We start from the raw sequence: 15,909 nt of genomic DNA on the forward strand, positions 1-15,909 counted from the left end.
CTGCCTTCTTGGAATCAATGTTCTGCAAAACATGTAAAACTTTTGATTCCAAGAATGGCGTAAACTCAAGGATTGAAGAAGAAACAATATCATCAACCACTTCCCCTGGTAGTGACTGGAATAAAGGTTCCGCCAGGGATATATTATTGCAAGATTCCTCCATGTTGGTTTCGCCATGGGGAATTTCATCTGTTTCTACCTGGGAATTATATTGAACCATAGAGGTTTCACCCAATGTTTTCTCAAAAATATGACCTGCCTTTCCAAAGTGCGCATTAAAAGCATTTAGCATATGCCTCTTCTCTGTTATCACGGCACTTTCTATTTTCAACTGGTGGGGGAAGCCATTTACTTTCTTATTTTGTAATGCTCTAATAGTTTTCCAGAATTTAGAATGGTCATGCAAACTAATTGACGTTTGCGCCAAATAGTATTCAGCTTTAGATTTTCTAATAAGCGCTGTACATTGATTTCTAAGAGTTCTAAAAAGACACCAGTCGTTAGCACTCTGTGTTTTTCTTGCTATTGACCATTGATTATCTCTGGCATGGATTAGGTCAGCTATATCTTTAGAAAACCAAGGGTTGTCTCTGTTTTTTATCCTAAACTTCCTAATAGGGGCATGTTTATTTGCAAGCTTTAAGAAATGTTGCTGAAAAAAAGCAACAGCATCCTCAATAGTAGGAATCAATTCTATTTGAAGCCATTTCACTCTGGATAAATCTTGAAGGAAAGCTTGCTCCGAGAAATGCCTGAAACAACGTCTGAGAACAGTCCGACCTTCGGATTTGGGTAATTTTGTACTCCTAACACATGCAATAGCACAATGATCACTCATATCGTTTGGAAAAACACCAACAGCAACATATTTATGTGCTGCATTTGTTAAAATAACATCAATTTTTACCTAGCTGTGAAGGATTTATCCTGGTAGCACAATTTATAAGTTGTTTTAGATTTAAAGAATCACAAACCCGCTTTATGTTCTCAGATTTCTCAGTCATCCAATCCCAGTTCAAATCACCCAACAAGATTAATTCAGATGAATGAAAATTTAATATCACCTCTGACAGACTAGTGATACTATCATTAATGGCAGTGGGGGGCATATAACAACCGATGACAATAAGTGGAATAGTCCCAATTTTTATTTCCACAGCTATAAGTTCAAATTGCTTAGGAATTGATTTAGAAAGCCGAACAGAGCACTGAAATTTGTCCAAAATATAAACTGCAACACCTCCAGCCCTACCTTTACGATCAGATCTAAAAATTCTATAACCATCAATAAATAAAACATTATCAGAGACAGAAGGTTTTAACCAAGTTTCAGATACTACTACAATATCAGGTTTAGAGCTCATGAACCAAGTTTTAAATATATCTAATTTGGGAACAAGACTTCTAACATTTATATGAAGAAAGCCAAGCCCATGTCTATTACTAAATTCTAAGGGGGTTGGAAGCTGATGTAGACTTTCAAGAAACAAATCTGGACCTGGATTGGTGCTCACATTTCCAGATACCAGAACGAGTAATAGGATTAAAATTTTAGAGAAAGATTTTGAAGCACTAGATACCTTGCTATGATGTACAGCGGGCCAATAAGTGCCCCTACAGGCAAACGCATCCAGAAGCAATAATTCGGCATTAAAATGCTGTCTTGCAGCAAGCCAGTTGCTGCATTGCTGATCGTGTTTTGAGTATCGATTCATAGCCCCTTTTAAACCAACCCATGAATGCACAATTATCTCAGATAACTCAATGAAGCCATACTAATCATCAACAACAGGTGCGTTCAAAGAACCGAATTAGCCAGATCCTGATTAGCGCAATGATATCATCTTTGATGTGACAAAACTATAATAGCGACGTACAAAGAACGTGGCACGGGTATCTCTCAATAGATTGCAGCAGTAGGGTTCATCTGCTATAAAAAAAAAAATCCTATCAATGTTAATGTTTTCCATAGATAAAAGTATGTCATACAAAGTTCATTGACAGTATATTTTCCTGTAGACATCACGAGTCAAATTTTCTGCCCACAATTCTGAAGTGAGATCCGCAAATTTGAGAAGCTGCTGTTACCACAGAAATGCTGATTTCCAGTTATGCCTTAAAATGTAAAACTTTAAAATACCAATGTAGAATTTTTTTTTTTTTGTAAAAGTCAGTAGAAATGCTACAGTAAATAAATTAATAAAAATATTAATAATAAACAGTTATTTGGTTCCATTACTAAAGTTCCCTTACTATATACAGAGTGTATTTTTTTAAAGTAAAAATGTAAAAGCCTATCTCCTTTCTGGTGCTGGAGGGTTCTTCTGCTGACATCATCCTGATATGCCCTTGGTTAACTCAGCATTTTCCAAATGTAAAGTGGAACACTAGTTATATCTTAGAATGGAATGATTTATTGCACCAAAAAATTGTCTAGCCTCCATTCAGAAGTGATCTGCACCTCCAGCAGATCAGCCATCATTACCAACAACAAAGGAAGTGGCTATCTGTTCCACTACCTTTGAGGTCCAGAGATTCCACCTAATTATAGGGCATTTCAGGATGTTTTCAGCAAGCAGGCAGCCATGAAATTACCACCTCATCGGCCATGGGACTACAGTATTGATCTGCTGCCTGCGGGCTACACTGCTCTGGGGTAAAGATTACCTGCTGTCCATCTCGGAACAGAAGGCCATGGAGAAGTACATTGATGAGGCTCTCAGGCAGAAATTTATTCGCCCTTCTACTTCACCAGCCGCATTCAGATTCTTTTTTGTCAGTAAGAAGGATAGAGACTTAAGGCTTGAGGCCATGCATTGATTAACATCTCCTGAACTCCAAGATGGTCAAGTACCACTATCTACCTCCTCTGGTCCCTGCCACCCTGGAACCGCTTTGTGGGGCTTGTATCTTCTCCAAGCTGGACCTGCATAGTGCGTACAGCCTCATTCGGATCCAGGAAGGTGATAAATTGAAGACGGCCTTTGTAACACCATCAGGCCATTATGAATATCAGGTGATGCCCTATGGCCTCTCCAGCTCACCATTTGTCTTCCAGGGATTCATGAATGCAGTTTTCTGGAATTACCTCCACTGCTTCTTGCTTGTGGACATCAACATCATCATTCACTCCCGGAACCTGACTAAACATCGCCACCAAATATAACAGGTCCTCCAGAAGTTGAGAAGAGAGCACCATCTGTACATCTGTACTGGAGAAGCGTGAGTTCCACCATGACACCATCCAGTTCCTTGGAACCGTCATTCACATGGATCAGAGGAAGGTGCAAGCTGTGAGAGATTGACCTCAACCTACCACAATCAAGGTTTGGGTTTTGCCAATTTCTATTGCTGTTTCATCGCCAACTTCAGCCATATCTGTGCACCCCTCACCTCACCCCTCAGAAATAATCCCAAGTCTCCATCCTGGACACCTGATGCCATCAACGTATTCCATTTGCTCAAGGAAGCCATTTGCATTACTTCTACGCTATAACATCCTGATCCTCAACTCCCTTTCATCGTTGAATTGGATGCATCTACAGTCCTGTCTCAGTGTCATGAAGAGCCTCCTGTCCTCCATCCATGTGCCTTGTATTGAGATTCAGAGTTCAGTGGTGCATGGGGAAAAAGAGGGGAGGAGGCAAGGTCGGAAGGGAGGTCAGCTTCTTGACAGCCTGATGAATTAAGCTGTTCTTCAGTCTGCTTGTCCTGGCCTGGAGACTCTGCAGTCTCCTCCCTGATGGCAGCAGACTGAAGAAGCTGTGAGACGGGTGGGTGGGATCACTTGTAATACAGAGGGCTTTACGGGTGAGATGGGTTCCATAAATGTCCGGTAGGGAGGGGAGGGAGACACCAACAATACTCTCAGCTGCTCTTACTATGAGTTGAAATGTCTTCCTGCAGGACGCGTTGCAGGTGCCATACCACACAGTGATGCAGCTAGTCAGGATGCTTTCGATTGTGCCTCTGTAGAAGGTGCACATGATGGGGGCCAGGGCTCTGGCTCTTCTAAGCTTGCTGAGGAAGTAGAGACGCTGCTGTGCTTTCTTGGTGAACACTGCAGTGTTGTCGGTCCAGGAGAGGTCCTCTGTGATGTGCACACCCAGGAACTTGGTGCTGCTCACCCTCTCCACAGTCGTACCATTGATGGTCAGAGGAGCATGCTGAGTGTGCACTCTCCTGTAGTCAACAACAATCTCCTTGTTCTTCTCCACATTCAGAGAAAGATTGTTGTCACTGCACCACCCAGCCAGGCTGCTCACCTCGCTCCTGTAGTTTTCCTCATCTCTGTTGCTAATGAGACCAACCACAGTCGTGTCATCCGCAAACTTAATAAAAAGGTGAGAGTTGTGTGACTCTGTGCAGTCGTGGGTCAGCAGATTGAATTTGAGACTTTAGTCTCTGCAACTTTACAAATCTTCTTCATGCACCAAGAGCTTGAAACAATTTTTATTTTTATCGCGATTAATCGCATTACTGTCTGTGATTAATTACAGTGTTATACACAAAACTAATAATCCAAGTAGTAGTGTATTTTGCACTTTTTTCATTTAAAAACTGCTATATGAGGCTCAACTGCCCATGTGACTCAAAATAATAAACCACAGAGTTAACAAAACGATTCACTCTAATGTGTTGAGTGAGAGTGCTTCCCTGCTGTCTTCACGTGCTAACGGAAACTTCCTATTTCTTATAAATTCATGATTACGAGCATTCTGCATTATTTTCTGTTAAAATTAACAGTGGACAGTGGTTTGTGAATGTTGATGCTTAGACATCCTGCCTTTAAGTGCACTTGGTACACTCATATTTCAGAGTTGGCAGTTATTATCCCACCATCAATTAAAGAAGCAAATTAAATACATTAAAAACAAACAAAAAAAAACTACGAAAGTTTGATTTTGTTGTTTCAGTGGATTAGCATAACTGATCAAACTATATATCTAATATAAAGAAAACTGTGGAGTCATTAGCTTAACATTAGTTTACTATAAGCACTGTTGGATCTACTCTAAATAAAAATGGAATACACTGAAAATGTAAAATCATTAAATTCTAACTATTACTTTCCACCTACTGGGTTATCAATGATAATTCCAGATTTCCCACTGAAAATCTGTTGTTCCTGTGTGTGACTAGAAATGATGGCATTTTTGGCATACTTTAACAGTAGAAGACAACATTTTAGAGAAAATAAACCAAATTTAATAATGTATTGTATAGTTACACCTGCTTTGATATCACATCTCAATGTGGATGAATCATGTCTGCTGCTCAACTGAAACACCACAGCAAATCTTATTTAACTCTTGTCTAGCCACAGTTAAAAATATAATGTAATTCTAATAATCACCATATCTTTAATACATTTTTAAATGCAAAAAACCTTTTGTGACAGAATGGATATAAGAATATATTATCTCACTTGCAGTTACCAAAAGCCCAACTGGGATACAAAGTTTATAAATTATAGATATATTGTGCATTGTTTTTTTTGTTTACTTGGCAAAGCCTTTGTTAGCGAGTACTGTGCAGTGATATTATAAAGATAAAAAAATAACTGGATTTATTCAAAAGCTTAGAGTTGGTTTTGTGTTTGTCTCCCTGATTTACAAGACTGCTGTGGGATTTGCTTATCACTAGAGGAACAAAATATATTTTTGCATCTCTCCGAAAATGTACACTACAAATAATAAATGCATAGAGTGACCTAAGAGAGGATCTGGTATCACTGTAAAGTAGACTTAATAATCCATCCATCCATCCATTTACCAAACTTGTGTAGGGTTGTGGAGATGCTCAGATTTCTAAACACTTTTTCATTCATTTATTTATGTTCTTTTTGGTGATATGTGGAGTCAATTGCTCTCAAGTTCACTCAAGTTTGGTTTGTCACACATCGTTAAAATTGATAAATTCCTTAAACCAAATAGTTAAATGGTCTAGTCAAATAGTCGTTGAGTCACAGTTGTATCCACAGATGTATATCTATCTCTTTAATGGAATATTTTAATGAATGAAAAAAAAATGCTTTAAATAAATTCTATATATTCTGTAACACTTTACTTAAAGCTTTTGTATATAATGCATTATAAAAGTAGTTTGTAGCCTTGTAACACACCATATAAAGCATTATATAACCCAATTGTAGCCAAGTTATAATACTTTGTAATACTTATCCCTTCATTCACACTTTTAGAAAGTATAATGCATTAAAACACAACAAACAGATCTTCAAATATTATAATGCATTTTAACTGGTTACAATTTCAATTGACACATTATGAATGTATTTATAATGCATTATACATAAAGGCTTTAAGTGTTACCAGATATTCTAGTTAATCTACACAATCTCAAGTTAATCTACAAAATCTCACATAAAATATGAGTTACTGTAGAAAATGGGTTCTTAAAGTGTAATTATTCAGAGCATTTGTCAATGAATTTTTACATCAAGCTTGACGTGTTATGGTTTATGGTTAAAACACTATGCCCTCATAAGTATGCATAATACAGATAATAATCAACCATTATATATATTATATTATATATTTTGTGTGTGTGTGTGTACAGGTTGATGGTGATGATGTCCTCACTAAAGAAGAACAAATCTCTCTTCTGTTAATCGCAAGACGAAAATGTGAGCAAGGCATCAAGTCCAAACATAAAATTACTGGTAAGTTATAAATGTGTTTCTAAATAAACAAAACAAACTAACTAAATTTAGAGTAACAGACTACTAATATCACCAGGGTGACAAACATAGACATCCACTGTCACGGAGCACTAGAGCGCAGTTATCTTCACTCTCAGGTCAGTTAAGCATTGCTGAAATGACATGTATGACAGACGAAGCAGGTGTCAGTACATGTGTGCTGGGGTCAGGACTCAGACGCCGAGGTGCTTGACTGCGACTCCAATCCAATCAAGATGATGCTAATAAGAACGGACATTGATTAAGTTGGATCTCTCAGCAACACTCCATCAGACAGAGCCAAAGTCAACACAATTCATTAGTTTCTATTACACTGCCCTGACATGTCGTTATTTAAGATATTTAAAAAGCTGTCTGTCAAACACGCACAGGAAAGATACACTCCGTCATAGAAAATATTCAGAATCAAAGCCTGTCAGAACAGGTTTTCGGTTTCAGTTCAGTATCTTTGTGGTCATTGTACTGAAAGAACAATAAGATTTGTATTGGTTTGTTAAGGAATATGCCTCCCTCAAGTCTGTCTAGGAAGTTACTTCTTACAAAACTGACTGTTATATGATGTGATGTGCTTTAAAGCGATTTTATGTTTAAAAAATAAATGCTTGGGTTTGTGCAGTTTCATAATTCTGTCTTTCTTATTCACTTCTCGAAAGTAAAAAGGCTTATTTAGTGGTAATAGAACAATATATAATAATAAACACAAGCATTTATGTATATTTTCACTAAAATATTGAATCGTGTGAAAAATGCCCTTGTGAGGCTACTGTTGAGTGCTTTAGAATAACTTCCCTTAGTAAGTCACTAACAAACTTTATGTAATGTTCAACAGATCAGCATATTAAAATAGCTACAAATATGAGATAATGTGCTTGTAGATGTTTCTAATGAACTTACTGAACATTACATAATGATTAACAGAGCAATAGTTTGTTTAAATTAAAATGCTTACAAATATATTTAAAAGTTCAATTTATAAATGATTGAGCACTTTATAAAAATCTATGATTTAAAAAAAATATTATATACTTATTAACAGCTTGTTTTTGTAATGTGCATTTGAATCCTTAAAAATGCCAATAAACTGATCGTTCGATTCAAATAATTGATGTGTTACCTAATGCACCTTTTTATAATTACAAATGCTGAAATTTTTTTACCATTTACTTCACACATTATTCATGATGACATATGATTAATGAATTCATAATCAAAGTCTGTAAATGCAATTTTTTTTATATAATACTACTTACACATTTTTAATTGTTTGTGCTTTCTCTTCAATTTAACTTTTTGGCTACTGTAGCACAATTTGAGTTACACAATTAAGTTATTGTAAACATTTTCTTAATATTAATAATCTTGCTTCATTATGTAATTTCAATATGTTCATTAGTAAACATTTACAAGCACATTATCTCATAAGTGTAGCTATTTGAAGATATATTAATTTATGATCTGTTAAGCATTGTATTATGTTTAATGATTTATTAATGAAAATGATTGTTCTGTTACCAGTATAGATAACATATAATTGGATCACAGTTTTCTGTGTCTTATCCTTGCGTAGTGACCTAATGACGTGGTGTCTGAATGATACACTGGCGTTACAACATCAGAAAAGAGCTGCTAAACATACCCACAAGTTTCCTTGGAAAATAGCATAGCGCAGTTGTGTGTAATCCCTTTTGGGTGATTTGCCACGTTAAATAGACATCTGGGAATAGAGTGTGTGAAAGGCATTATTTTTTTATGGTAACCTCAGTTTCCTTTCACTGTGGTCACCTCATTCCCTGGTGGACTGTCTCAAATGCATTGTAAATAACCATTTGGCGGCCTATTGTCATAACCAGACTGCACTATTTTTTTCTTCTTCTCATCACAGGCTTATTTTACTTGTGTTAAGTCACTTTTGTCTCACAGCATGAAACGGTCAAGGATGTCCGAACTGGAGCGAATGCCAAGGAATCTCAATAGCTGGTTCTCACACAATGGGAATATGTGTGAGAGTTTTTTTTTAGATTTAGATTCAAACCGTAATGAAACATGATATTAGCTGCAGTATATTATTCACACAGGAAAAGTACTTTTTCAAGACGTTTGCAAGACATCCTGTGCTTAAAACAATTATGTGTTGTTAAGGATTTCAAATTCAAATTAGAGTATTGCCTTATGCATTTCATATTTTTCATACTTATATAAAATGGTTTAATGTATGACTATGATGTTTTCTTTGATTTTTGTTTTCAGAAGTAGTAATGGTTTTTGCCAGACAACACTAGTAGTCGTTATTTTATTTTTAGGCTTTTGTGTTTGTACTGGACAGATTCAATTATTGTGAGCAGATGGCATTAGGACTTTCTGCAGACTGCAGGTCTTCTCCTTTTACCATCATATATCAGCTTGAAGAGGCGTTAGATGTGTATATATATATATATATATATATATATATATAAGAAATATAAACATACGAAAACAATTGAAAATATAAAAAAATAATATATATATATATAAATCACTAATTTACTAATGAATCATGTATGATTTTAACATACACAGTTGTTGTTATTATTGCATACTGTTTTATAATGCATTACAGTACATTACAGTCTCTCACACTATTTGGTTTAAACAGAGTAAATAGCATCTATCACTTTTTTTCTGTGATGCTGTGTCCCGGCGCGACGAGACAAAACCAATAAAACCCATTACAAACAAGGCATTTGTTGCATCCAGTGGGGACATAATTACTGATTATAATGACTTATACTGTCTTTTTACGTGTTGCGTTGCGTATCGTCATCATCAGTGGCATATTCTTTAAATATGAAAACGTTCTTACAGTCGCGCCAAACTGTCCTTGCAAAGTTGGAATTGCCCCAGTTTATAGAAGCAGCCTTTGTGCACAGCCAAGTTCAGGAAACAGTCCTCCGTAAAATCCGCTGCACACATCTGAAAATTTGGGTTCAACTGTTCTGGAACAGTGTTTTAAATACAACTTAACCACTGATTTCTAGTCGAGTCCTCTTTTTGAAGACCAAACAAAATATTTTCGCTTTCACAACGAAATACACAGCTTCTCCACGACATTGTGGCAGCTGCAACAGCGAGAATAAAAGTTACGCCTTCTTTCTTTGCATGGAAATTTGGGCGGTTTCATGGTAATTTTCCCACACAGTGACAACGACATGTGGGGGTGTGTTTAAACAGGGTGTTTTAGGAGGGCGTGGAGGAGTCTTAAATTTGATAAAGAATATCTCTTTGGGTTTGAGACTTTAGTCTTTGCAACTTTCATCGTCATCTTGCTTATTTTTGTGCGTAAACTCTCTCTCTCTCTCTCTTAAACTCATTGTCAGTGTTGGGTAAGTAGCTTAATAAATACATGCATAAATAAACTGTGTAATTAGATCACTGTACTAATTACTCTCTCTAAAAAGTAATGCATTACTTATCACGTTCTAAATTCCATATCAACCTCGCATATACAAGAATAAAGACATGAAACTGCTCTTTTAATTCTTTCAAATAAATAATATTAAATTGTATGAACTAATCTTGACCTGACCAATGTATTTAAAGTGAGAAGGTTTTAAAACATACATTTTAACATTGAATGTTACATTTTGATGTTAAATCCACTAAAGTTTTATATACTATAATGGTTATGGATTTTTTTTGTGTTTCTCTTTCTTCCTGTTCACCTGCCCTGAAGTGCATTTCCCAAAGGCACTATTAATTTGGTTGTTAGTTCCACTGAGCTCTATTGGTGTCACGCCCCTGGACTCATTATGTTGTGTTTTCCCTCCACATGTGTTCCATGTCCTTGTTAATTAGTTATTCCATGCACCTGTGTTTCCCCAATTATCCTGTGTTTAAATGCCCTAGTCCTTTCAGTATGTGTTTGCCGGTCCTTAAACGTCACCCGGGTACTGCATATAAATAGTTGAAGTTCATTTATAAAAAACAAATAATAATAATTATCCTGATTCTGAAATTTTGGATTAATTTGGACTGGCAATATTAGTGAGTGTAAACACACCTATTGTATTCAGTAAAAAAAGAAAGAAAAATTATCAAATCTGTTCAAAGTATCCCAATAATGTGAAGTGATGTTATTTGTGCTGGATCTTGGGTGAGATTTCCTGTAATGTGGCCTGTGCTCTCGACCCTGTGTTGTGTTGTGTGAGTCAGATCTGACCAGTCTACCTGATGGCTCTGCGCTCTTTCTGGTGGCTGTTTTCTGACCCCTTTTGGAAGGGTGAACATGTCTTTCTGATCATAGAATAGCAAAAGAAATTAGGCAAAGAACGTAACCTCTGAGACCGAGTCTGTAGGATGTCTTTTTGCTGTTTCTAAAGTGCTGAGACCAGATGTGACCAGTAATTGTTGCAATGCATTTTGTATTTGGGTCGATTAGGTTTTTGTTTGTTTGTTTGTTTGTTTGTTTGTTTTTTTTGTATCCAGATCTATTAGTTTATAAAAAAAAATGAAAGAAAGCAGCAGCAAGCAGCAACTGTAGGGGTTCGTGCATTGTTTAACAAGAATTATAGAGTTTTGGGTAAACTTGGTCACATCTGTATTTTTTTAAAGAAACCGTTATAGCCATCCATAATAATAAAATTATAAAATTTTAAAACATTTTGACCTAAGGAGTCTAGAGGTGCACTTCAGTTTGAGTAAAAAAACCTAGAGCTGGATGGTAAAAGCATGTTTTTGTTATTTTTATTTTATTTATTTTTTTGTTATTTTTTTTCTCATTGCAAATATTAAATAATTTGACTTAATCTTGTGGTTACTTGAATCTGAATATGGAGCTCTATCAAATGTACAATTTACGTGCATTAAAACATGATAGCTTTGGCATGTTTGGGCATGATGTCACAGAGATTAATCAAAATTTCAATAATTTTTAATTATTGATATTAATAATTATTGATATTTTGGCAAACAAAAATGTTTGACTATTTATTATATTTAGGTTTTTATTAGCAACTCTACATGGTTAAAATTTTGTCATGATGGAAATGAAATATCAATCTATACTCAATTTGTTAATTATTAAATGATTCAGGAGTTATGGACAAAAAATGTGTGGAGGTTTTTTTTTTGTGGTGTAATTACAAATAATAATAATAATAATAATAATAATAATAATAATAATGTGTTTGAAAGCTAATTTGAAAATAATTAAGATTTGTTTATTTGTAAATACAAGGTTTAAGGAAAACTGTGGGACAGATATTAATAAACAAATCAAACCAAATTAGTTTTAAACCTAGATTTGTAAAAGATTTTTCAGTCACTTTATTTTAAGGTCCAATTCTCGTTATTAACAAACCATTAACTACGACTTTTGCCTCCGTAAACTCATAATTTGCTGCTTACTAATAGTTAGTAGGTAGTTTAGGTATTAGGATTAGGGATGTAGATGTACCTGGTCAGGTAGAATAAATGCTTTATAAGTAATAATAAACAGCCAAAATGTTAATAATAGGCATGATTATGAGCAACAAGTTAATAGTGAGAACTGGTGCCTATACTAAAGTGTTACCAGTTTTTCCTTTTCATCATCATAGACATCCTTGTTAGTCCTGTGATCATTTCTATGTGCATTTTAATGTTTTATTCTGAAATTACTGCAATACATTTTCTCAAGGTCTTTTAAAGCAGGTCATATCATCGTCTAAGTGTTATCATCTCAGTATAATAAATAATTTTAGCATCTGGGATTTTAACAGCATTTACCACGGAGAACATGATGAATTGCATGGACGAATTTCCTTTCCCTTTTATCTCAAATTATGCACTAACCGCTCGTCGCTGTATTTCTCTTTGCCACCATAGAGGCAATGTTCAATGTTCTCTTGCTTTTTAGAGGAATTGCCAAAGACATTTCTGGCCCAAGTACAATAAATGAATGTCATAGCACATTAAGGAGATTTCCTACAGTAGGAGCTGTAAAAACAAGTCTATTTTCAAGATTTGTCATCCAAAGGAAACGGCTGCCCGCTACATCCCTCAATCTTGCTGAGTGAGGAAAGACACGATGATTGATTCAGCAATGCTTTTGCCTCGTCCCTGACCAAGTCTTTGTGAGACCACCCTTGATGTTTTATGTGCAATTTATGTGGCATTCTCCACTAACTGTTGAGATAACTATTATTAGACCGTTGCATCATTGTGTGTATCTCAGATTGTTTACTCAGCAAATAGTTAGCCGAGTCGGTTTATCTATTCTAGTCCAGGCTGGAGGTTGCTGAGCTTAACCTCAAGTCAAGTCCAGGCCTCAGAGCTCGCTGCACTGCACAGCTCTTATTTGTTATTATTGCACATTTGTGCTTCGGTTAAGACCAAGTCTCCATGGCGGGGCATGAACAAGGTTCTCATTCAGAGAGATACTGAGATACTGTTTCAGCGTGGGTCACACAGTGCAGGGATGTGGCTTCCACAAGCCCTGAGACTCTCTAGCCTGTGTTTGAAAATAGCCTAACGCTCAAACTTTGTGGTTGGGTGTAAAATAACACCTCCAGATTGTTATAAAAGCTTTCATATTTCAAAACACCAGCAAATTCAGGCCAGGAGCTCGCAAGAAGGGGCAAGAAGATAAATATTATTCAGAAACTCCAAATGACATCATCAATAGCATCAGATATGATGATAGATTCCTTATAACCTTGGATTTGTGGAAATTATATATGTTATGTTTCTTAGTGGAGTTACATCTGAAACCATTGGGCTATTGGAGACGGTCTGCGGCTTAATCCTCTATATATAAGACAAAATTGTTATTGTGAAAATGTGAAACACACATGGCACACTCCCTCCAGGACAAGTGTCCTGCAAAACAGGCCTGTTGTCTGAAACTCTACTTTAATTGCATACACAAAAAAATGACAAGCTGGACTCCAGGCATATAAAATGTGCTCCATCATATACTTTGATTTTTCCCTCTGAAAATCTTTAATTACAGGCATAGGAAAATAATGACTCTGCAGTAAAGCCATACGCCGAGATTTATCCATAACTAGTTATTTGTGGCAAGTTGGGGGCAGCTGGTTTCAATAACAGCGACTGAAAGCGAAGCCAGAAATACTAGAGTTGCCAAGAAAATGTGGGGAAAAAAAAACAAAAAGGCATTTCTGTGGGGAGAGAAGACCCAAGAATGAGATAATTCTCAACCAAAGCTTTAAATATCTAGTTCTGTCATGAAACTCTAGATGGCGCAGACTGCAAGGTTCTTAAAGGGATAGTTCACCCAAAAAAGAGTGTAGCATTAATCCATGTTGCAAAGCACACATATCTAACATTTATGTAGTTCTCATTGCTTGTCCGGACAGGGTGGGTGGGGGGTATGTCCAGTTTACTGCCATGGATATATGCATGTCTATTGATGGAGCAGCTTGTTTTAGATTCTCAGAGCAGCATGTATATATATTGGCTTGTATTTTCTATTTTGTTTTGTCTCCTGCTTTGTTGGGGGTAATATCATGTATGCATTGGCAATCTCTCGTAATAATAGCATTAACATAAGCAGATATATTCTTCCACAACTTAATACATTAAAATTCTCACATCCATTCCCATACTAAACTATTCAGAGAGCTGTCATGACAGAATTATCTAGTTCATTCTTTCAACTCTAGGTGGGTGCAGGGTGGTAGAGTGATCCTTTGCAACTTCTATAATCTCCTAGCTGTCATTTACTACATGGCACGAGCTGATTGGTCTCTGTTGCATCTAGGGTTGCAAAAGGAAAGAAAATTTCTATTACATTTATGGAAACTTGACAGCATTTTTTGGAAACTTTAGGAAACATTCCCCCGGCTCCACTTGTCTAGATGTGCTACAGGTAATTTTGAAAAGCTAATTGTGCAGCAGCATTATGTATTAAAGGCTCAGACTTGCCCAGTAGCAAGTCTGTTACTATCTAGTTCAGTCATGAAACTTTAGATTTTGCAGGCTGATAGATATTTAACATGCAATTTGATAGCTTTCACATAATTTACTCTTTGGCACAAGCTGATTGGTATCTGTTGCATCTAGTGTTGCAAATGGGCAGAAAATGTGTAGTACATTTCTGGAAACTCGCCAGCATTTTTGGAAACTTGCACAGTACAAATGCAATTCAAACAAGAAATTAATTCACACAACACCATGAGGCACAGCTGTTTCGGGGTCATTTCTGGTCAATAATGTCACAGAATTTACTAGTATTTTGAAACTGATGTGTGAATGGTGCTTTACCGGTAATAAGATGGCACGTCATTGTCTGTTTTAACATCAGTTATTACTTTGCTGATATTACTGTGTGAAAGGGGCAGTATTCAGGGTATTGAAATAATTTTTGAATGTTTGCTCACTTTTAATTTTCAACTTTATATTCACAATCATGCGTGCTCTGTGGGCCCTCTGAGTCAATGTCAATGTCAATGTCACCTTTATTTATATAGCGCTTTAAACAAAATACATTGCGTCAAAGCTGAACAACTGAACAACATTCATTGGGAAAACAGTGTCAATAATGCAAAAATGATAGTTAAAGGCAGTTCATCATTGGATTCAGTGATGTCATCTCTGTTCAGTTAAATATTGTCTGTGCATTTATTTGCAATCAAGTCAACGATATCGCTGTAGATGAAGTGTCCCCAACTAAGCAAGCCAGAGGCGACAGCGGCAAGGAACCAAAACTCCATCGGTGACAGAATGGAGAAAAAAACCTTGGGAGAAACCAGGCTCAGTTGGGGGGCCAGTTCTCCTCTGACCAGACGAAACCAGTAGTTCAATTCCAGACTGCAGCAAAGTCAGATTGTGCAGAAGAATCATCTGTTTCCTGTGGTCTTGTCCTGGTGCTCCTCTGAGACAAGGTCTTTACAGGGGATCTGTATCTGGGGCTCTAGTTGTCCTGGTCTCCACTGTCTTTCAGGGATGTAGAGGTCCTTTCTAGGTGCTGATCCACCATCTGATCTGGATACGTACTGGATCCGGGTGACTGCAGTGACCCTCTGATCTGGACACAGACTGGATCTGGTGGCCACGGTGACCTCGGAACAAGAGAGAAACAGACAAATATTAGCGTAGATGCCATTCTTCTAATGATGTAGCAAGTACATAGGGTGTTATGGGAAATGTTTCCGGTTCCGGTTTACCTAATTAATGCAGCCTAAAAATCCTTTAACGGATTTGGATAATAA

General features: G+C 36.5%; 1 protein-coding gene across 1 annotated transcript in view; it reads left to right on the forward strand.

Annotated features, from left to right (window-relative positions):
* The window catches only part of LOC132155283 (parathyroid hormone/parathyroid hormone-related peptide receptor-like), an 89,647-nt gene that overhangs the window by 37,897 nt on the left and 35,841 nt on the right, over positions 1-15,909 (forward strand). The window contains exon 3 of the mRNA XM_059564161.1: positions 6,580-6,682. Coding sequence (XP_059420144.1) covers positions 6,580-6,682 — 103 coding nt within the window. The remainder of the gene's footprint in view (positions 1-6,579; positions 6,683-15,909) is intronic.

Source organism: Carassius carassius, chromosome 12 (genome assembly GCF_963082965.1).
Source record: "Carassius carassius chromosome 12, fCarCar2.1, whole genome shotgun sequence".
Lineage (NCBI taxonomy): Eukaryota > Metazoa > Chordata > Actinopteri > Cypriniformes > Cyprinidae > Carassius > Carassius carassius.